Source organism: Penicillium subrubescens (assembly GCF_028828155.1).
Source record: "Penicillium subrubescens strain IBT 31985 chromosome Unknown utg000002l_segment0_segment0, whole genome shotgun sequence".
NCBI classification, from domain to species: domain Eukaryota; kingdom Fungi; phylum Ascomycota; class Eurotiomycetes; order Eurotiales; family Aspergillaceae; genus Penicillium; species Penicillium subrubescens.
Genome location: NW_026643152.1, coordinates 7,707,830 through 7,729,627, shown reverse-complemented (window position 1 = coordinate 7,729,627; position 21,798 = coordinate 7,707,830). Strand labels below are relative to the sequence as shown.

The window sequence follows — 21,798 nt, the reverse complement described above, 5'->3', positions numbered from 1 at the left end:
ACTCTATACAACGAATGTAAACAAGGCTCCCATCTGAGGAGCAATGGAGATGCAAGACAAGGCAGGGGAAGGAAAAATTGCGTTTTGTGGGGAAAGCTAGGGTTTAGATTCCCCATCGGTTGCGGAGTCCCTCTGCCCAACGCTGGTAGAGTACATCGGACAGTTGTTTGGTGTGTTCCATGCCAGGGACATTTTGACCGGGCATGCTTGAGCGAGGTGGAGACTGGGGTAGTGGGTCGACCACATGCGTCGACTGTCGGCGACGGTGGCTCTTGAGGTGGGGGTTGTTTTGGGCCAGCACCAAGCGAGGGCGGCCGGGAGAGTCAGGTTGGGCGGGGGGTGCGGGAATCAAGGAGGAGAGGCGGGGATCGGCTTGGAGTCGTTCGTTCATGGTTCGGATAATATGGTAGAGACCCTCTGGATCGACCATCTCCAGATCGCTCCAGGCCTCGGCCAGTCGGGAGATGGCCTCTCGTTTTTCGCCGTCTCCAGTATTGGCGAGGACTTCCTGGCAGGACATGCCGACGGCCCTGCTGTATGCACGCCGCCCCAATTGAGCCTCTTTGCTAGTTGACTCAGAAGACGAGAATGGCTTGGGGCTGGTGTTCTCATCGAAACCGGGTGGAACCTTGGGGGTTGTAGATTCAGTCGGGACCTTGTCTGATACTCGACGGAATTGGCGAACAGTGGAAGGGCTATTGCCAAAGCTCAAGTCAAGACCTAGAGGCTGCTTCACACCACTGGAACGGCGTTTTGTGTTGGCGCGCCGGATAGAAGGAGATCGCTCGGCCGATCGTTCGACTGTTGGTGTACGTCGGACAGTCGAGTTAGCTTGGATAGCCGGATTGACCTGGTGCTTGGGAGGTGCTGGGGGTTCTTGAGAAATGTGCATGTCTTGTAAGAGCTCGGCCGGATCGCAATCATCCTCCTCCTCGTCAAGCGTGGACCAGTCTTTGCCCTTGGGCACCCACATGGTCGGCGCTTTCACGGTGTCAAAGACCCAGTCCTCGTCATCCTCGGGAGGAGGTGGCTTCGTCAGAGTGTTGCTAGGGATTAATTGTTAGTAATGTATCAATATGCGGTGAATAGGCCTTCTTACAGTGACTCCGCGTAGTACTTCACGTCTTTGCAGACTCCTCGACCAGCGTCCCACTCCTGCTTGCGTTGAATCAACTCCTGCAGTGCCTCGGTCTTTCCAGCATTTCGAATGAACTTGTGTCGCAGCAACTCCTTTGCGCTCGGCCGACGATCCGGGTCTTTGGTCAGGCAAAGTGCAACAAAGTCCTTGAAGGTGTTGCTGTAATCATTACCCTCGAGGCGAGGCGCAGGCTGCTTCGGGATAAGGAACAAGACCTTCATGGGATGTGTGCTAGCATGCGGTGGCTCGCCATTGATCATTTCAATCGCAGTGATACCCAGTGACCAGATATCTGCCTTGAAGTCGTAACCAGCCTGCTGGATTACTTCCGGCGCCATCCAGAAAGGAGTCCCCACGAAGGTGTTGCGCTGGGACTTGATGTTGACCAGCTGCGCAGCCACACCGAAGTCTGCCAGCTTGACCTTTCCCGTATTCGAGAGCAAGACGTTCGCAGCCTTGACATCACGGTGAATCTTTCCTTCGGCGTGCAGGTACTCGAGACCTTGTAGTAGCTGTTGACAGACAATGGCGACATGTGCTTCGTTGAAAACCCCTGGTTTCAACTGCAACTTTGTTAGCGATTAGGACTCGACCAAGCACAGATATTCCACGTACCAGGTCCAGGCATGATCCGCCACCCAAATATTCCATAACAATCCAAAGCTTATGCCCCTTCAAGAAACTGGCTTTGTATTGTGTAACAAACGCACTGGCGCAAGTAGCCAGGACGGAAATCTCTTGTTGAATCTCCTGGATATCATCCTCACTGGACTCAAGATCGATCTATAGGGGTAGACAAAGGTCAATCGGGGGGCCCCAATCGGCGACTCCGGGCTGATCGGGAGCGTACATGTTTGACAGCGACAATCTCGCCGGTATGTTTATCAATGGCCTTGTAAACGGTGCCAAAGCTGCCACCTGTGAACAAAGAAGGAGAAAATCGGTCAGCGCTTCCCATTTACAGGGTCTCCGGGGGAAGAATTTCCGACTCACTTCCCAATTCCTCCATCACCTGGTAACGGTTCGCCATATCTTCCGCCATGGTTGCGCAAATGATCGGATCGGACCCAACTAACGACTCCGGTCGGACAGGGCTGCGACGAATATGACGATGCTCATCCAGGGGACGCGAAAAAATGGCGAGCTTTGGGTTCAGCCGTAAGCCGTGTTGGAAGCAGCTCTAAGGTTTCGCCGCAACGAGAGTTCAAAAAGAGAGGAAGAGTCGGGCAGCTAAAGGGGTGGAGCATCGAATTGAGCTAACGATAATCGTCCAAACAACAGTAGCGTTTCGCATGGCAACCAGAGTGCCTGAGGCAAGAAAGTGGGGAACAAGACTAACCGGATCGGGAATGATGTGAAATGCAAGGGACAACTCCAGTCACTGGATGGAACTGCGCCACATGTGCCCGCATTTAAACCTCAGGGAAGGAGGAAGGATGGGTTTGAAAAGTTTACTCCGCACGTAAGTAGGGATGAATTATATGCAATAAATCACTCGATTTGAGGGAATAAAAAAAGGATATATTTCTTATACACGACTACCCCACACAACTTTTTCGGGTCATCCCTAGATGTACTTGTACGGGTTCATGATGCCGTTCTGTAGAAAGTTAGTAATTCACTCGTATCACAAGCTTAGGAAAGGAATGATTAATACTGACCGGATCGTAGAGGGCCTTCAACTGCTTCATCAGCTTAACCATCGTCTCGTTCTGGCTGTATCCGATGAACTCCCGCTTAGCAATACCCAAGCCATGCTCGGCACTAATACTGCCCTGACGCTTCTGAATCCACTCGTACACCCAGGGCTCAATAGCCTTCTCAACCTCCTTGTTATACTGGCGCACGGCCACATTCAGGTGCAGGTTAGAGTCACCCATGTGGCCATAGCCAACAACAGCACGAACAGGGAAGGAGTCGTCGTCACCCACGAATCCCTTCTCGGTCAGCCGCTGCTTGCAATCCTCCACAAGCTGGTACAGCTCAGGCAGCGGGATCGACACATCGTACTTGTAAGTACCACCCAAGTGGCTCAGAGCCTCGGTGATACCCTCACGCCAGCGCCAGATGGCCTGGAACTGTGTCTCATCCTGAGCCAAGACACCGTCAGCGACGATGCCCTCGCCTAGAACGTGCTCTAGGAATGACTCGAGCTTCTCCATGTCGTGTTCCGCATTGGAACCGCTAGTCTCAACCAGACAGTAGAAGGGGTACTCGCCCTCCAGAGGGTACTTGTTACCGGTGGAATCGTGCACCAAGCGCTGACTGCGGCCGTCCATCAGCTCGAAGGCGGAGAGAATCTCCGAAAGTTGACCCTTAGCCTCCCGGTAGGCCTGCTGCACCTGTTCGAAGCTCTCCAATCCAAAGTAGGCGACGTTTACAGCCTTGGGCCGCGGGGGACAGATGATAGCAACCTTGGTGATCAGACCAATAGTTCCTTCGGCGCCAATGAAAAGCTGCTTCAGATCGTAGCCCGTGTTGTTCTTGCGCAAAGTAGACAGCGAGTCAACGATAGTCCCGTCCGGCAGGACTGCCTCAAGACCCAACACCGTTCCATGAAGAGAGCCATAGCGCAGCAGTCGCAGACCACCAGCGTTAGTCGCAACGTTTCCTCCAATGTGGCAAGATCCCTTGGCACCCAGGTCCAGAGGGAACAGGTGGTTGCGCTCCGCAAGGTACTGGTCTGCGACCTCCAGAATCACACCGGCATCAGCAACCAGCACACCGGAAGCCTCGTCAAATGACCGGATCTGGTTCATGCGAGAGGTATTGATCACGATCTCGTCAAAGACAGGGACCGAGCCACCAACCAGGCCAGTATTTCCACCCTGTGGCACCACCGCCAACTTCCGCTCATTACAGTATTTCAGCACCTTGCTAACCTCTTCCGTGCTCTGGGGCTTCAGAACCAAACGCGTGTGACCGCGATACTTGCGCATCCAGTCGCTGTTGAAGGGCTCGATGTCATCTGTCGCATCGGTGGTAACACCGTCCACAATGGCGGACTGGGAGCCCAAGAGCTCCTTGAAAAAGGCCACGTCGTCGGCGGTGACCTCCGCAAAGTTGGGGTTGCGCTTGACATTGGGGTATGCGTCGCTAGTGTACTTGATCGTCTTGTCGGCGCGAGCAGTGGAGCTCACGCTGAAGGTGCGGATAGCAGCTGTAGCTGGTGATTGCACGAGGGCGGGTCGGACAATGATGCGAGGACGAGGCACGCGTGCCCGCCGCAAGGCGTTTGAGAGGTTCCGAGCACCAGACATGGCGTGGAGAGGGAGATGGGAGAGGAGACGAGGTGTTAGAGGAGCAAGAATGAGCACCAGGATAAATTTTGGGGTGGATTACACCGGTCAATTGAAGAGTGGAGATCCCGCCTCCGATCTCCCCCCGATGGAGGACCATTGCGCCATTGACAGGACTCGGATTTTTCTCCGATGTACGCCCTCGGTGATTCTCGGCGCTATCTTTCTTGCAGCCAATCTAACCAGTACAAGCGAGCACACAGAATCTAACTAAATAAAATATACAAGCACGATCCAAATAACTGCTATAGTTTACTCATGGGAGTAGAAGTTAATAAGAGTGCCTTCATTGGGCATGTTTTCGGTCTTTGCCGTTTTCATCAAGCGATTCTCCTGGAATGCGACCATCAAGCAAGGGTACTCTCGATTTTACAGTTTGAATTGGGCGTATGACGGACGACCTGGAGAAAAAATTGTGGTGGCAGCAGCTAAATAATAAGTTGCGATCACTGAGCTCTAGGAAAAGTGGTTGGTCACGAGCCATTAGGTACCATGGACTTGGTTCAAAGCCCTTGCAGCTCTACCTTGAATAGGTGCGGAGCAATTGTTCAGATGGCTGAGAGTCTATGTCAAACTAGAGTCGGTGGTATCTTATTACTCGAGAACCTCAATGTACTATCAATCAATTTTATCTTGACTGACATTTAAGCTTGAGACGCTTGGGACGGATCGGCTCTGGGAAGATGAGTCTGTAACCTTAAATTAGGCTAATTTCTGGGTAGTGTCCTTGTCAAAATATATCATCGGGGACGCCACAGAGGTAGGTGCGTCAAGTATTCGAGATGAGCAATGATGGAAACATTGACAATCTCCGAAAGAATTATTGAAAACCTAAAAACCCATTCAAAGAACTACAATATCAATAAACAAAAAAGATTTGGTAGTTGAACCGTGAAACCTGAACCACGCGAGAGTCAGCTACGTCATGTCCCGCCGGCCCCTTCCTACAAGCGGGGAGCTCCAAATTCTCACCAGAGAGCTTTGAGCTTTGAACTTTCACTCCTTTCTTCACATTTCCGATAAAATGACTTCCACGGTTCTAGTTACTGGAGCCACTGGCCTCCTTGGGCGCCAGCTATTCACCACCTTCCAGCGCTCGGGAGTCCTCGTGGTCGGGCAGGGACTCACTCGTGCTGCCCCTCCAACCATCCTCAAGGCGGACCTGGAGAAGGCAGAGGATATCAAGGCTCTCCTGAATGAGGTCAAGTAAGTTCCCGGACTCGGTTGTTATCTTAGTACCTAAAAATCCAATTGCTGATGGCGACTTGCTCGTTACAGGCCTCAGATTGTCATTCACAGTAAGCTATCTACCAATTGATCCCTCCGAATCGAAACTTCCATGGTTTCCCAGGCTTCAAGCTAACGCGGGCGACACGCAGGCGCGGCAAACCGATTCCCAGACCTGTGTGAGAAGAACCCCGAGCAAGCGCGCAAGGTCAATGTTGAGGCTACTCGTGCCCTGGCTGAAGAATGCCAAACTCGCGGGGCATTCCTCGTTTACATTTCGACCGACTACGTATTCTCTGGAAAGGAGGGCGAAGCTCCCTACGAAGCCGATGCTACCCCCGAACCTCCAAATATCTATGGCCAATTGAAGCGCGACGGTGAATTGGCCGTCCTCGAGGCTACCAAGGAGTCGGGACTGGGCGTGGTCCTGCGCGTGCCGGTGTTGTACGGTACCGCGAAGTCAAACTCGGAGAGTGCAGTCAACGTTCTCTTCGACGCCGTCAAGAACGCACAGGATGAGAATGCCGGTGTTAAGATGGACGATTGGGCCCAGCGGTATCCCACCAACACTGAAGATGTGTCCCGCGTGGTCCGTGATATCGTCATTAAGTATCTGAAGCAGAAGGACCACATCAAGGAGCTACCGCATATTCTGCAATTCAGCTCCGAGGATCGTATGACCAAGTATGAGATTTGCGAGAAACTGGCCGAGGTGCAGGGCTGGTCCCTGCCTGGAATGATCCGCAACAAGCAGGGTAATGAACCTGGAGGTGTGCAGCGGCCCTACGACACGCATTTGTCTACCAAGGCGCTGGTGGATTTGGGCATCGATGTGAGAACCATGGACTTTATTGCCTGGTGGTGAGTGATTTGACCGATTAGAATATTTTACGTTGTTCGTTTGGTGGCCCATGCTAATTTTGGCTTGTTTCAGGCGGAGGGAATTGGGCGCGGTCCGACACTGAGAAAAACCATTGATCTAGACGAAGGAACCAATGGCGATATATCAGACTCTCAGCTGTGGCTATGTAGAAAGCAGCTAATTTGGGACCTTGTGCCACGCCATTCCTCGTAGAGTTAAAAAACCAAATCGACTACATACCGCTCATCTGAAATGGCCATGGACGTCAATATTCCTTTTACAGTGGTAGTTCAAAAGCCTGAGTCTAGAGACCAGAGAGACCCCCTAATAGATATGCTTCCACTTCTTGGTTTTTGAAAGGTCTTTCTAGAGGTCATTTCAATCGTCTTTCCAGACAGCTTAGGTATTATTCTTGAGTCTATCATTCGACTTGTAACTGATAAGATGATTCTGAACTTTGGTCATAGTTTCAATCTTATGAAACCCCACTATACCAGTTTGTTAAACAGTCGGATCTGCACTGACAACAAGACTCCCACGATGGGACTTGGTTGGCTTCAATCTCCTAGAAGAGGTTCGAATATCATTCGGTCGATCGCCCTGGCGGCATTATGAAGACGTGGACTATCTTACCCACCGAGAAGCTCTGTGTGCTTCAAGAGTCTCAAAGGAGAAAAGTGGAAGTATAGCGGCGATGTGTTGACCTGTTGGACAAGTCGATATGGGCCGACATCTGTATTCTGCCCTGGATAATTAAACCCTGCTGAAAGTGTTTCGGCAGCCATGATCGAAGATATGGTCAATCTGCTGTATCAATTCTTTTGACCGGTGAATAACCGACACCAGCAACTGTGGAGAAGGCCGGGCGTCAAAGTTGGCAGACCAGTCCTTGGCAGCATGCGAGAAGCCCCCATCGGATGATACTTGCAGACTCGATGAGAGCTCAGAGATCGTCTCATTTTCAGGGCCCACCTGTTGGACAGAGCTTACAGGGACTTCATGACGGGCCATTAACGAGAATAGGCTGATTCTCGTATCCCCAACTCTCTAGCCCGCCCTGAGTGGACCTTGAATTCCAGGGCGTCCACTGCGGATCAGTCAATTGTAGGTAGTGGAGCCCTTTCGGGGAGGTCCAGAACTCCAGATCCTCGCCCCCCAATGTCGTCCGGTGTTTTCTCAAAACCAAGGCATTGTGCGACAACACTAGTCCTGCTCGGTCACTAGATTCAGGGACCAAGACATCCTCGTCGTCAGAGTAGAGTTTCAGAACTGCGAGTAGGCCCAAGGGAATATTGCCAATAGTCTCCGCCGATCGCCTTGGAGAATGTCACAACCCGGAAACGTCTTTCTGGCCCAGCCACACGAAGAAGTTCATTCCTTTCCTTTAACTGTGCCAACAACACCCACGCTCGGCTTGCGCACTCTCAATTTCCACATCCACGCACTTCAGCTTGTACTTAGGTAAGTACAATTGGTTCGATCTCGCGCCGCAGACGCGCCCACGCGTCCTTTCAGTACACCAGCCCAATCCCCAGTCTGCTTTTTTGATCGGCACTCGCACTTTTCCTCCAAGAAGCAATAGATCCATTGCGAACCTGGCGGTTTGTTCGCTAGAGGTCGGTGGTCGAAGCTGTCGCATTCGACTCCAGCCTCATGCCGTGGCGCCCTTGCACATACCCACCCTCTCTCCCTTTGCTTTTTCTCTCTCTGTCCCTTCGCACAAAGACCCCCGCGCGTCGCACTTCTTCGATCTTTGATTTTCACTTGTGCGCAAGTGTGTGTTGGCTGTCTCATCATTCGTGGAAGTGCGCACTGACACCTCTGGTCTCCAGTTTTACCCCAGAATGTGACTTGCGATCGCAAAGCGCAAAGCGATAGGGATTTGACTCGGACTCGGACTCTAAACCCGTGAATCAGGTTTTCTGGGTTGTATGCCACGCACAATTTTCCTTTATTCCTCGTCGTCTCTCCAAGAGACAGCCATAGCACAGTGCACAGCGGATGCGCCAGGGCAGCAGGTGTCCTCAAGACCTCTCCGTATTTTCATAAGATCGAACCATGGTGGATCGTCAGCGCGACGACAAGACCGAAACAAGTATGCGCCCAGCCACTGCAGCGGCAAATGCCGCAAGTCAGCAAAATCCCTCGATTGCCAGGAGCATGTCTCGATACCGGCGCAATCGACCTCCAGCCTGTACCGACTCAGCAGCACCTCCAACCCCCGCGCTTCCGGTTCATCGCAAAGTTGACTGTGCGCCTGTTCTGCCAAGCAGTGCCAAGCCAGTGTTAGGGCTGGAGGAAGAGAAGGCAAGAGAACAACACAGGTTAAATGCAATGGCGCAGTTGACAGGCGCTGCTCCCGTTCCAGTAGTCTCATCACGGACTGCAAAGGCGACGAAGGAAGTTAAACCGAGGAAAGCGCTTCACAAAGATCAACCCTCGACGACATCATCGCGGCCGGTCCAGTCCGGCCGACACAAAGCGGACACCCCACCCTCCTCTAGTGATACTAACCGCAAGTCTCTTTTACAAAAGGTCGGCCTCTCCAAGTCAAAACTGTCCCAAGACCTCACCAAAGATTCCCCCAACTCAGGATCTGCGAAGCCCAACTACATTGGGATTGGAGGTGGCGGTATTGTGCCTGGCACTGATGCGCCAGTCTCTGCTGTCAATGCGGGTGAGCGTTTCGTGCTTGTCAAGTTTGGCGATGCCAGCGCACGGTTGCCCGTGACTCCAGTCACCCAGGTGCAAGATATGCTGCAGGCCGCTGCTCAACAAATCTCTCGCGACATTGAACCGGACACCTTCATTGTGATCGAGTCCTTCCAACAGATTGGGCTGGAGCGACCTTTGCGCCAGTATGAACGTATCCGAGATGTCATGAACTCCTGGGCGTTGGATACCGATGGTAGCCTCATTATCGTACCGCCTTCTAGTATAGAGGCCATCGCCCAGCTTGAAGCGCAAAGCGTTCCTGTTGAAAAACCTAGCGAGACTACAGTCTACTGCTACTACTCTCATCGACCTCGCAAGTGGGACAAGCGATATGTCACTCTCCGAGCTGATGGACAAGTGACAATCTCCAAGAAAGAGAACTTGAAAGATACCACCAACATCTGCCACATCTCAGACTTTGACATATACTCCCCAAGCGCTCGATCATCTGCAAAAGAAATCAAGCCCCCTAAGAAAATCTGCCTTGCAATCAAGAGTCAGCAGAAGTCGTCCATGTTTCTGTCAACTGACAAATTTGTGCACTTTTTCAGTACCAATGACCGTGCAGTGGCTGATAAGTGGCACAAGGCTGTTCAGAGCTGGCGAAGCTGGTACTTGGTGAATAAAGTGGGTGCTGCAAATCCAGTCAAACCAGCCGATGAGGTGGATCGCAAGGCTTCGCTGGTGCAATCTGCAACCAGGATGATCCCCCAGAGAGATGCATCTTCCGAGAAACCTCGATCGTTGGACCGTCAGAACAGTGAGCCAGAGCCTACACGCCGCTCTATTGAGCATACCCGGAAAGAAAGCGTCCCACGCAGGAAGACGACTCGCGAGCACAGGCCCCCTCCAAGCTCATTCCCAAAGACCCTCGCCATCGATACCAACACGAGCCAACATCAGACACGTACACGTCAAGACTGGTCCCCCTCCGAAGACCCGGCTGATGGTGTCTTTAACTCATCCAGCCTATTGGGTAGAACGTATACCCAGCGACAGCAGGCGATGCGTGAGCGGGAAGAAAGAGAAAAGCGAGCAAAGCAAGATCCGTTTGCCGCTCAGGGTCTCGTATCTGCAAGCCCCGTGTATTCACCAATTGCACAGCCGAGTAGCCGCACCAACACACTCACCCAAGCCGATACTGCCGCCCAACTGGGACGTACAATGTCCCTCAACCAGCAGCAGAAGCCGTTGGTGGATTTGACCCCGGTCTTCGTGGAACCACCCCAGCACTCTCGCAAAGGTCGTGGCGTCCATATCGAACCTGGACGGCAGCTGATCGATGCAGCTACCGGTCCCGAACTGACCCCTGGCAAGGTGAATGTTCCCCCAGCCACATCCTGGCGACGCCCGCCTGCCGAAGTCCCTCCGCAGAGCCGGTACCGCTCGAATACCATGCGGAGTGGGCGGAGTGGGCGACAGGTCTCGGCACCGGTTCACTACGCAGGCGCCAGTTCGGCCGGAGCCAGCCCGACGTCGCCTGAAGGCCCATTCGTGGCGAATAGTCTGTTGGCGGCATCGAGTCGTAATATGGGTAGCTACCCGGGCCAGAGCAGAGCAGCAATCGGGGGACATGGGGTTGCGACGGGTGACCGTAACGCAACCCGCCCGTTGCTCGACATGTCGGACGAGAACCCCTTTGCGGAAGGCAGTCTGCTGCGCAAGCTGTGAGTGAATGGATGACTTTGTATGACGACATGATTTTTCTGGAGGTTTTGTATGTGTGAGAACCCAGTGTGTGTATCAATGACTTCAAGGGAGATTTTACAACTGGTTCGCTGTCGAGTATGAAGTGGAATGTCCAAGTCTTCCAGGCTCTCCCCTCGAGAATTGGACGTTCGTGCTTGAATGTATGGTTAAATGTTAAGATACCCAATGACTACTGAGAATTCAATCAGTTCGTGAAAGTACCATCTCTCTTTTAACAATCAGATAAGAAACAAGACATGGCAATATAGCTAAACGTTCAAGCCCACAGAAGCACAGCAACAAGCAACTAATCTTCCCTAAATCTACAAAGCATCCAGCAAAACCCTTCGTCTCTCAAGAAGCCTGATAAACCCTGATCCCACCAAACTCCCAATACGCATCCTCGAATTGCGACGGGTTATTCGCCACGAAATCAGTGCACGATCCCGGACAATTATACATTTGAGTATAATGAGTCGAAGTCCCCGCCAACTCTCCACAAAGATCAATATTAGCCACGATATTCAGATTCCGGAAATGAGACCCAATATCACAGTTTGTACTGGGGAAATCGGCCAACGGTATTCCCCAGGACGAAGGATCCGGAGATGATCCATCGTTGATATCCGATGGAATCGAGGCACGAGGGAAATTCCAGATCCGAATGCCTGCGTCACGGAGTTCCAACGCATACACCTGTAAATCAAGTAAGCATAAACACTTGAATAGAAACAGATATAGTGTAAGAGATGATATAAACTCACCCCACCACCACCCCCATTAAACCCAACCCCATAAGTCCCCAGATCCCCCGTAACACCACACCCAGCATTCCCATCACTCCCAATATCACAATTCCCCTCCAAGCTCGTCCCACTCTGTCTCCTCTCCCCACCATCCATACTACACCCACCCGTCGTATGCAGGGACATTTCATTACCATGGGAACCATGGTTATGAGACTCGAGGATATCTATTTCCCCATTATTCGGCCAGTTGGGGCCATCTGTGAGCCAGAGTGCTGGCCATGTCCCGCAGCCGTAGGGTGTGTGGATGATGTCGAAGATGAAGAGGCCGGAGTTGTATGTGTTTTTTGATTCGACGCGGACGGAGTTGCGGCCGCCGGAGGGGTTGGGGGTTGAGGCGTCTACGCGGAGGGTTGCTGTTGTATCTGTTGCGGAGGTGAGGTTGAGGGATTGGGCGGTTCCTCGGTTTACGTAGCTAGTGTAGATGATTAATTGATGTTGGTACATGGTTTTGGAAGAGGGTGGAGGGTGGAGGGTGGTTATACGTTACATAACCATCTGTTGGATCATCGCCTGAAAAGTAGTTGAATTGATCGAAGAACGAAGGACCCCCGTAAGAGTCAAGTAACTGGTATCTGATGGAGGAATAGTCGGGGTATGCTTGTGCTTTGGCGCCTTGGATGAGGTTGAAGAGGACTGCTAGAATTGCTGTGCCAACGAGTAACTCGGGGGAAGCAATTGGCTTTTTGCGCAGAGACCAGCTGCGGGGTGAATATGGCTGCTTCATGGTAAATTTGGATATATCACACACAAAAAGAGCTAAACGAATCTTTGTTGGCTATCCAAAGCGTATTTTAGATCGTTGGTTCCTTCAGTAGAACTAAACGGCGAAAAATTGAGAGATCAATAAGAATTCAGAAGCTGGGCTTTTCAAAAGAGAGTATTGAATGTAAAAGTTTGTGCGACAAAAAACTCTTCTCGAATTTAAATCGAAAGACGCGATACTGATATCATGAATGTGCGTACTGATTTGGGTTTAGGGGTTGCTAGATGATGCGCCGACGCCCGATTTGGACAGTTTTGGATGATTGTACGGACTTCCCTTGTATAGCGGACAGCCTATTTACTGTAGGGCTATCAAACTCTTGTATATTCTGATAGACAGCCCCGGTATGATAATGACCTAAGAATGGCTAGTGAAATGAATCCGGGTTTATGCTCAGTTCGTTCTATCTACTTTGATCTGGCATTGAATGGCAGGGTAGTTCTCCTCAGTATTGAACATTTCACTCGCCAGAAAGCTTATCTTTAGCCGTTTTGAATGAGCATGGCTCTTTTATCCTCTAGCTATCATTAAGACTCTCAATTCTAGTCAATCATCTGCGTCGTTCGGCGACACCTGTCCTTCAGCATTTGGAGCTGTGTTAGTTCTTGATAATTTAGACACTGAGATATCCGTCGAATGATACCCGATTTAGAGAAGTGCCGGTCTTCATATCAATGGTTTGGCCACGAACGAGCTTCTTTTGTGCTAATTGACCATATTTCTGCCTTATGGCTCCTCATCAACATAAATCTAAGAGGTGGCGTCTGCCTGAAGAAGGATAAGTAGGTCTTTAAAAGGAGTTCTGCAAGAATGCAAGTCGTACATGTTTCACGTGGCTTAATCTCGGGATCCAACTCTGGCCAAGACGATGTAGCCCGAAATGAGTATATCTATCCACCACGCGGCAAAGTTCCGCCGTTCAATCCTGACAATCTGTCCTTTGTATCCTCTCCAACAGACTTCCGATCTTGGCATCTAGGCAGACATCAAGTCAGGATACAGTTATTACGAGATATTTGATAGATTTAGCTTGAAGGATCCGTTTGTTGAAACACTAGCAGACTGAGATAATATCTGATCCTACTCTAATGAACGAGCTAGGTCACACCCATCGAGGCAAAACCTAATGTACAGTCTAAAACACTCAAAATCTACAAAATCTCCAACCTCCAAGTCCAGGCATCTCAATTTACAAAACATTCAGCCAAGTGTCTCTCTATGAATACGACACGTCGCCATCAAATCGAGAAATCGGGATGTATCAAACTCCGCCGAGCCTTTCGGCTGCATCATTGGCCGAATCCGAATGGCCGAATGGGATCCCACAAGGTCAGCGCGGGCCAGCCGGATGTCGCCTCGCAGACGAGGAATTCTACAAATTCATCGCCATTACTTGCAATAACCCATTCAATTCCATCTACAATCTCTACTAAAAATATCTATATCATCTACGAAACAGTTTACAGTTACCACCCTTGACCGCGTACACTAAATGTGTACCAGCATCCTATAATGCTCGCACTCATCCACTGGATCCGACGGAACCGTCGGGCATCCTTGGTGCTGGCCGCCACAATCGTGGTGCTCGTCCAACTGACACTGTGGAAATGGGATGGAGACGAGATGGATACTATGCCTCCTATCACGGCGACCAGTGTTATCCATTCCACGCCCGCAACGCTCAACTTCACGCCACCCTTCCACGCAAAGGGTCGGCATATCTTCGACGCCAAGGGCATCCCTCTCAAACTCGCCAGTCTGAACTGGTACGGCGCTAGTGATACCGACTTTGTCCCCGGTGGACTGGAGGTACAGCATCGGGATGCGATCGCGGCGTTGATTCGGGATCTGGGGTTCAACAGTGTGCGGCTTCCGTACGCGGATGAGATCGTCATGAATAACCCGGTCATCGAGCCGAGTGTTATCGCTGCGAACCTGGATCTTTTCAGCAATAGCAGTCATGCAGGTGGTCCTACCTCGGTGCGTGCACTTGATGTGTTCCATGCCGTGGTTGAGAGCCTCACGGCTGCGGGTCTATTAGTGATTGTCAACAATCATATCACGCAGGCGACATGGTGTTGCGGGATCAACCCATGCGATCTGAGCTGGAAGAACGACTGGTTCGGCGCGGACATGCTGTGTACAGTCTCGCAGACGGAGGAGCAGTGGATTCGCAACTGGGAGACGGTGATGGCGCCACTGATCTCGAATCCACTGGTGATGGGGGCGGATCTGCGTAATGAAGTGCGCGGACTCTGGGGGACGATGCACTGGGGTGAATGGGCGGAAGCCGCCGAAAAGGCCTCTGAGCGACTATTAGTGATGAACCCGGAGTGGCTCATGTTTGTGGAGGGAATCTCGTCGGCAAACGACCTGTCTGGGGTGAGGAAGCGCCCTGTGCAGCTCAGCGTGCCGGGACGGGTAGTATATTCGGCACATGTGTGAGTATAAGTCCGAAGTTGGAAGAGGTAGGTCCCTTACTACTGCTAACCTTACTTTAGTTATAAGTGGTCTGGCTGGGGCAGTTTGAAACCCTTCTCGGGAAGAACGTATGAGGACTTTGCAGCCACGATGTGGAAGAACTGGGGGTATTTGTTGACGGAGGAGATTGCCCCTGTCTGGGTAGGTGAGTTCGGCACACCTGATACCCCCAGCGAAGGGGACCAGAACTACTGGTGTCATTTGATGCAATATCTCCGAGCAGTGGATGCGAGTTGGGGGTATTGGGCTCTAAATGCTCGCAAGGCCACCGGAGAGTGGGAGAGTTATGGATTGGTTGGGGATGAATGGGATTGGTCCAGTGTCCGGAGGGACTATCGGTTGAAGGACCTCCAAAGGCTCGGGAAACAGGCATTGCCAGCCGAGGACTGAGAGCTGTAAATCGAATGAGAATCCACGGAGCAGGCAGCAGGCAATCGAATGTGGAAATGATGATATTTTCTAACTTTGACGAGGTGCTCGTCCGTAGTGTTTTTCCTATGTTCATACTTCGGAGGCGTGTCCAACTGGGCGGTTTCGAGTGTGGCACGCTTCAACTAGACTGCATCTGATTGGTCCTCGCTAATTTGTGCTAATTGCTGCTAATTACTGGCCCGTGGAGGAACGTGCACGGGGAGATGCTTATCTCAGCAGTATCTCCACCAATCAGAACATCCAGTCAAGCCAAGCTTTGCAGCTTTAAGGGATCGGACCCACTTCCCAGGGTCTTGGCCGATTAAAGCAGATAATTGCGAAATTGTATAGTTGGAAAAAGACAGTAGAAGGAGCGCATATCGGAGCTGAGAGAAAGGGACTAGAGAGCCAGGGACTATTCAGGGTCCAGTGATCTCCACTAGATAGTACTATGAGTGGACACTAACAAGTAGCCTCCGTATACGGCAATACGCACTGATTCTGCACTGATCATAACCCGTTACCCTTGTTTTCTCTACTGCTGATAGTGACCCTTTTGGATCGATAGCGAGTCCCTGATGCACCCGCTCCCATACTCTCTCGTCCGCCACTCTCATTCGTCCGCTTTTGTCTCGTGTAGCTCTCGGGGGCCACCTCGACTTGCTGATCCAAGTCGATCATCCCAACTCCAATGCTCCATTATTGTGATGCTTAGTTTGGACATGTGGGCTGCGTGAGGCGCAAAGCCATCCAAAGGTAGAGGCCTCCTGTTGGTAAGCTATCCTGGTGACCCATCTCCTCTCTCAGGGGCCCCTCACGATAACCTTTTTCTTTTTTTTTTCTTTGCTTGCTTCCAAAATAACCCATTGTTGATTCTTTCCTTTTCTTCCTGCTCTGCTTGTCTTCTCCCTTCTGCTGTTGTGTTCGCCGTCTTCTGTGGTGGCTGTATACTTTATCCCTTCCACCGCGAATCCATCCTCACCCTCAAGTCACAATGCTGGCATGGCTGACGCGCTGCCTGCCGGGGTTTAGCATCATCGGCCTGGCAATCCTCCTGCTGTGTGCCTTCTCCGACATTTGCCAGTCTGCTCTGTGGAAGAGCTTCTTCCCTTCAAGTCCGGTCCATCCCAGCAAACCCTCGCCGCAAGATGGATTCTGGAGCGGGCTCAACCTCGCTCAGGCCATCTTCATCGTCTATGCAGTGCTCATCCACTGCCACATGCTCGGGTTTACGTTGCGCCTCGGATGGTCCATCTTGGGCGCGACTAGTAACGCAAAGCAGGCCTTCAATCGCCGCATCTGGCGCAGTCCTATCCAGTCACCTCAAATGTCTGGCGAGGAGCTAATTGAGCAGCCTTTGTCCCCGATCTCGCTGGCGTCCGACTCGTCCATTTCCAAGAAGTTTGACGACGCCAATATCACCGTGAACGAGCTCCATGAGGAGGAGCTGATACACGCGATTATCCTTCCCAACTATTGCGAGGATTTGCACACTCTGGAGACCACTCTCAAGGTATTGGCTAGTCACCCGCGGGCTAAAAGACACTATGAGGTAGGTTTTCTCTTCCAGGAATGATCTGGAAGACGACACGAACACTACGTGACCAAGACTCTAACATAGAATAGATCTACCTGGCTATGGAGCAGAAGGAGGCCACCGCTAGCGAGAAGGCATCGCATCTGATGTCCATGTTTGAAAAGTCATTCCTGAACATTCGACCAACTTTCCATGCTACCGGTATCCCGGGCGAAATTGCTGGCAAGAGCTCTAATGTGGCCTGTGCTGCGCGCGCAATCATTGAGGTTCATCGCCCGGAGCTGAAGATGGATTGCTGTAATGTCGTGGTCACGGTCATGGATGGTAAGTCTGCGCATTATCTATCTAGGAAAACCAAATTCTAATCTAGCTATTTCCAGCGGACACTCACCTCTCGCGTGACTACTTTACCGAGATTCGCCGTCTACACTATTCGCACATCACCGAGGCTGACCGGTCTCTTTACTGCTGCCCCATCATCTTTGATCGCAACTCTCACGAGAGCCCTGCGCTCGTGAGATGCGCTGATCTGCTCTGGGGCTTCGCCGGCTTGTCCACCATGTACCCCGGTACCTGGATCTCCATTCCCACCTCCGTCTACTCTCTGCCACTCTCCATGGCCGAGAAGGTCGGCGGATGGGACGCTGATCCGACCGCCATCGGTGAGGACATGCACATGCTGCTCAAGTGCTACTTCGAGACCGCCGGCAATGTTATCTCGCGCGTGATCCACGTCCCCGCCAGCCAGTGCAATGTTTCCGCCGACGGCGGTCGTGGCTGGCGCCGTACAGTCGACACCCTCTTCGCCCGGTACCGCCAGGCCCTGCGCCATATGTGGGGAGCTCTGGACTCGGGCTTCGCAGCCCGTCGCACAATGAGCTACCTCCGTTTCAACCAGCGGTGTCTCTTCCTGCGCCCTCGTCACTTTGCCCTCCTCGAGCTTCTCTGGGAAGCGCACTTTATGCCCTGCCATCTCACCATCATCATGCTGTTCTCCGTCATATACTCCAACTGGGTGCCAGCATCACAACTGCACCCCTCGCTGGCCTGGGCCTTCTCCTTCACCGATCTGCTTCGCGCGCTCTCCTTCATCGGAATGAACATCTGTCTGAGTCTGTACGAGCGCTGGCATACACTCTGCCTGAACTCTCGGATGCAAGATATGCGCGAGGCCAATCTCCCTGATACTGGCTGCTCCCAGCGCATCTGGTACCAACCCAAGTACCTGCTAGACCGAGTCTGCTTCCCCGTGGCGGGTACCGTCTTCGGCGCCGTGCCCACCCTGCATGCCGTGTTTGCGCACTTCTGGACAGACCGCCTGGTCTACCGCGTCAGCAAGAAGCCGACTTTCAACACTGACGCAGCGGGCCTGGCGTAAACGGCCCTCTGCATAGAGCGGGAAGTGTTTGGATCTTCCCCCGGCGTTTGTGTGGATTTCGTTTGATACGTTTTTCCTATTTTCTACATGATCTATGTCTCAACCTTAATGTTCCCATAATGTTTGTTGTCCTCTTTTTTTGTACTATTTTCCTTGTTTTCCCATCTTGTACAGTGTCAATCTCGCAAGGAATGACCCATCACTAATACCCACCTATGTACTGTAGCATATCGCGCGTAATGGCATATGGTAGTAGACGCTCGGCGCGGGGTGATTCATTTGGAGGGTTTTGATTCGCGGGCGCGTCCGTGGCCCACCATCTCCAACTTTTTTTGGGGTCCCTTGGGGTATCCCTCTGGGCTTCTTCCAACGTCGTTAATTTATAAATTGATCTATTACTTCCTAATTTTGTTCGTAAATACTCGAATCCTTATATTATTCACCAATTTACGATATGGCTCCGATTCGCCGTGTTGCCACTATTCAGTGGCATATCAAGGTTCGATGTACCCTATCTCCAACCTCCGCCTGTCGATGACGCAACTGCGGGATTGTAGCTAAATTGAAGCCTTGCAGGACCTGGCCATCGAGGAGAACCATGAAGCAGCATGCAAATATATCCGCCAAGCCGCTGCCGACGGCGCAGAACTAGCTGTTCTCCCCGAGTAAGAATACCCTGAACTCCTCCAATTCCTGGCGCTCACAGTCCATTCTTCTTTAGATACCACTTGAGCGGCTGGGTCCCCAATGACCCCCGCTGGGCTGAACAAGCCGGCGAAGCCGCAAAATACCGGGCCAACTACCAATCTCTAGCCAAGGAGCTGAAGATCTGCATTGTTCCAGGAACAATCATCGAGAAGCACGTCGGACCTGATGAGGATACTCTCTTCTACAACACGGCATACTTCATCTCCAACGATGGTACTATCCTGGGCTCCTATCGCAAGAAGAATATCTGGCATCCTGAGAGACCACACTTGACTTCATCCGGTGAAGAGCGCCACGAGGCAATCGACACACCGATTGGCCGGGTTGGAATGTTGATCTGCTGGGATTTGGCATTCCCCGAGGCGTTCCGCGAGTTGATTGCCGATGGAGCGGATATCGTGATCATACCTACCTTCTGTACGATTTTCCACCCACTACTATCCTCTATACACATTACTCATTGTTGTAGGGACACCACACGATGCCTCCCCAGAAGCTCTCCACCACAATCCCGACTCAGAAGCCCTCTTCCTTGCATCAACCATCACATCCCGTTGTTTCGAAAATACCTGCGGTATCATCTTCGTCAATGCCACCGGTCCGAAGGAGAACTTCCTCGGTATGTCGCAAGTTGCACTTCCAATTGTGGGACCTGTGGCGAAGATGGGTACCGAGGAGGGGGTTTGTGTTGTGAATATGGACCTGGGCCTGCTAGATATTGCGGAGAAGAATTATAAGGTTAGGCAGGATATTGGGAAGGAGGGTTGGCATTATCTTTATCGGCATTCGTCTTTGCAGTGAAGATGTTTTTCTATGGAGATGATCTAGGGGGTTAGTAGCTTGGTTACAGTGGTGGACTACAGCTAGCTGTTCTACGTTCTACGGTTTTCTATAAAGAAATAAATATACAAGAATCACCAGCGAAAAAAACTGCAAATCCAGGAAGAAAGTGGAAGCAGGAGAAATGAAATGAAGAACAAGAACGCTCCGACCTTAAAAAGACCCCGGGACCATAGAAAAGCAAAGCAAAGACTGCATATCTTCCACGAAGGAAGTGGAAATAGAAGAAAAAAATGAAGAACAACCAGAAAAGAAAAGAACAATGAGAAAAAAGTAAAGCATGGCCCATCCATCCCATCCCATCCATGCAAGCGAGCACTATCAGAAGTACACCGCGAATCCCCAGAGAAAAAAAACAGAACAAAGAGAGAGAACCAGAGTACCCGCAGACCAAAGCTCACTCCTCATCGGCCCAAGGATCATAGAACCATCGAAGCTCAGCACCCGGAACCTCCTCCAACTCATTACGACCGTGCTTATCGTAGAGTCCCATGAACATCGACACATACATGTTGAATGTATCGTCGACGTCAGGCTCATCCCAGATGCCGGCCGGCAGCTTGGAGTGGCGGGGGGCGGGGCGCAACTTGCTGGACACATCAGTCTTGACACTGATGGGCTTGGACTCGGACATGATTTCCCTCTTGAGGAAGAACTGGCGTTGAACCACGTATTTTGGCAGCGCGTTGTGGTTGTCGGCGGCGGGGCGAAGGACATTGCCATTTGGCAGGATGGCATATTGGGTGTTTTCATTCTCCTGTATACATAAAATTAGATATAAGCATTTGAACTAGCTTCTCACTATCTCTCTTTCTCGCGGAATATCAGAATCAACTTACTTCCACTGTCAACGCCTCAGCAAGAGTCTTCTCACACAGGCAAACAGGACAGTAAGGGTCCTTCACCTGCAGGGCCTTGACCTCAAGCTTCTGACGGAAGCAGTCGATCTTGAGACAGTCCTTGGGGCCGCAGAGGGTGATATTTAGGGTAGCTGGATCGCCGCCAGCGTCGGCATTTCGGGCCATAGCGAGGAAAACGGTTTCGAAGCATGGGATGACGTCCTTCAGCATGTAGGCATGCTTGTTCTCGGCACGGCATCCCTGCGGGATAACAGCGAAGTACTCGCTGAAGCACATCCTGGTGGTGGAGAGATGAAAAGAAGAGAGATTGTGATGATGTGGTGGTGAAAGAAGGAGAAACGAGAGAGGAAAAAGGAGGAGGATAAACCTGGCGAAGGCCTCACATTAGATGTCGTAGGTAAAGTGCATTTCTCATGCTCTTACTCTTTTAGAAGCCGTATTTCTCGTATTTATATTCACGTTGGACTCGAAGTAGCTCACCATCTCTACCATATACCCGTATGCGTATAGTCATTTTTTGCGGGTTTTTTCTCACGCCAAAGATATTGGTGTATCTCTCAGTAGATATTGTGTATGTCAAAGATAGCTAAGACTCTTTAGTGGCTCTTTGAGAACGATTACATTGCAGAATGATAAGATACAGTCTTTGTCGTAGGCGTATGAGACTCGTAATGCCTCTCCATTTCTATATAGTTCGGCACGGAAATACTATTATCCGGGCCGCAACCCTAAGTTTCGAGGAATTTTAGCAGAGCAGTAAATCAACTCCGAATGTTATATTCTGTAAGACAGAGCTATACATAAGGGCTTAGCAGAGTTTATGCAAAGGTAGCAAGTACCTTTTGGGGGTGAATTGGCGGTCATCCGAAAGTGGTTTAGTTTGTAGTGCGAGTAGCGTTTATGTAGTGCCTTTAACCTGACCCTAGATGTATGTACAGAGTATACTGCGCAAATTGTGCAACCTCTGGTTAACCACCTTTTCTGCCATTAACTCTGCCACGGAAAGACTTCAAAACATACTCGATAATTGAATATTCCGTCTACCAGCCATTTGAATCAATATTCATGTCGGCATAGGGTA

General features: G+C 51.3%; 9 protein-coding genes across 9 annotated transcripts; 5 read left to right on the top strand and 4 right to left on the bottom strand.

Moving 5' to 3' along the window:
- Positions 1-103: 103 nt before the first annotated feature.
- Positions 104-2,180, bottom strand: N7473_004116 (STE20 family serine/threonine-protein kinase; the record flags this gene model as incomplete). The annotated part of the gene is made up of 5 exons (XM_057150056.1): positions 104-1,046; positions 1,100-1,701; positions 1,754-1,921; positions 1,989-2,056; positions 2,132-2,180. 5 exons carry the CDS (start codon positions 2,178-2,180, stop codon positions 104-106), a joined length of 1,830 nt encoding a protein of 609 aa, XP_057013710.1.
- Positions 2,181-2,705: 525 nt separating this feature from the next.
- N7473_004115 (FAD-binding oxidoreductase) lies at positions 2,706-4,398 on the bottom strand (the record flags this gene model as incomplete). Its single annotated transcript, XM_057150055.1, has 2 exons — positions 2,706-2,738; positions 2,800-4,398. 2 exons carry the CDS (start codon positions 4,396-4,398, stop codon positions 2,706-2,708), a joined length of 1,632 nt encoding a protein of 543 aa, XP_057013709.1.
- Positions 4,399-5,420: 1,022 nt separating this feature from the next.
- Positions 5,421-6,829, top strand: N7473_004114 (dTDP-4-dehydrorhamnose reductase family protein). The gene is made up of 4 exons (XM_057150054.1): positions 5,421-5,643; positions 5,716-5,735; positions 5,817-6,525; positions 6,599-6,829. The coding sequence occupies exons 1-4, from the start codon at positions 5,462-5,464 to the stop codon at positions 6,627-6,629; spliced, it is 942 nt and encodes a 313-aa protein (XP_057013708.1). The 5' UTR covers positions 5,421-5,461; the 3' UTR covers positions 6,630-6,829.
- Positions 6,830-8,584: 1,755 nt separating this feature from the next.
- N7473_004113 (uncharacterized protein) lies at positions 8,585-10,912 on the top strand (the record flags this gene model as incomplete). The annotated part of the gene is made up of 1 exon (XM_057150053.1): positions 8,585-10,912. One exon carries the CDS (start codon positions 8,585-8,587, stop codon positions 10,910-10,912), a length of 2,328 nt encoding a protein of 775 aa, XP_057013707.1.
- Positions 10,913-11,284: 372 nt separating this feature from the next.
- Positions 11,285-12,463, bottom strand: N7473_004112 (glycoside hydrolase family 16 protein; the record flags this gene model as incomplete). Its single annotated transcript, XM_057150052.1, has 3 exons — positions 11,285-11,626; positions 11,695-12,151; positions 12,222-12,463. 3 exons carry the CDS (start codon positions 12,461-12,463, stop codon positions 11,285-11,287), a joined length of 1,041 nt encoding a protein of 346 aa, XP_057013706.1.
- A 1,551-nt stretch (positions 12,464-14,014) lies between these two features.
- N7473_004111 (cellulase family protein) lies at positions 14,015-15,373 on the top strand (the record flags this gene model as incomplete). Its single annotated transcript, XM_057150051.1, has 2 exons — positions 14,015-14,943; positions 15,004-15,373. The coding sequence occupies 2 exons, from the start codon at positions 14,015-14,017 to the stop codon at positions 15,371-15,373; spliced, it is 1,299 nt and encodes a 432-aa protein (XP_057013705.1).
- Positions 15,374-16,388: 1,015 nt separating this feature from the next.
- On the top strand, positions 16,389-18,309 carry N7473_004110 (glycosyltransferase family 2 protein; the record flags this gene model as incomplete). Its single annotated transcript, XM_057150050.1, has 3 exons — positions 16,389-16,946; positions 17,021-17,255; positions 17,312-18,309. 3 exons carry the CDS (start codon positions 16,389-16,391, stop codon positions 18,307-18,309), a joined length of 1,791 nt encoding a protein of 596 aa, XP_057013704.1.
- Positions 18,310-18,763: 454 nt separating this feature from the next.
- On the top strand, positions 18,764-19,818 carry N7473_004109 (carbon-nitrogen hydrolase family protein; the record flags this gene model as incomplete). Its single annotated transcript, XM_057150049.1, has 4 exons — positions 18,764-18,808; positions 18,886-18,974; positions 19,031-19,434; positions 19,487-19,818. The coding sequence occupies 4 exons, from the start codon at positions 18,764-18,766 to the stop codon at positions 19,816-19,818; spliced, it is 870 nt and encodes a 289-aa protein (XP_057013703.1).
- Positions 19,819-20,254: 436 nt separating this feature from the next.
- Positions 20,255-20,993, bottom strand: N7473_004108 (uncharacterized protein; the record flags this gene model as incomplete). Its single annotated transcript, XM_057150048.1, has 2 exons — positions 20,255-20,614; positions 20,697-20,993. The coding sequence occupies 2 exons, from the start codon at positions 20,991-20,993 to the stop codon at positions 20,255-20,257; spliced, it is 657 nt and encodes a 218-aa protein (XP_057013702.1).
- Positions 20,994-21,798: the final 805 nt, after the last annotated feature.

Excerpts from the sequence above, each read along its gene's own strand:
- N7473_004114 (XM_057150054.1), top strand. The coding sequence starts at position 5,462 with ATGACTTCCACGGTTCTAGTTACTGGAGCCACTGGCCTCCTTGGGCGC. Across the intron at positions 5,644-5,715 it reads GCTCTCCTGAATGAGGTCAA|GCCTCAGATTGTCATTCACA; the intron begins GTAAGTTCCCGG and ends TGCTCGTTACAG. Across the intron at positions 5,736-5,816 it reads GCCTCAGATTGTCATTCACA|GCGCGGCAAACCGATTCCCA; the intron begins GTAAGCTATCTA and ends GGCGACACGCAG.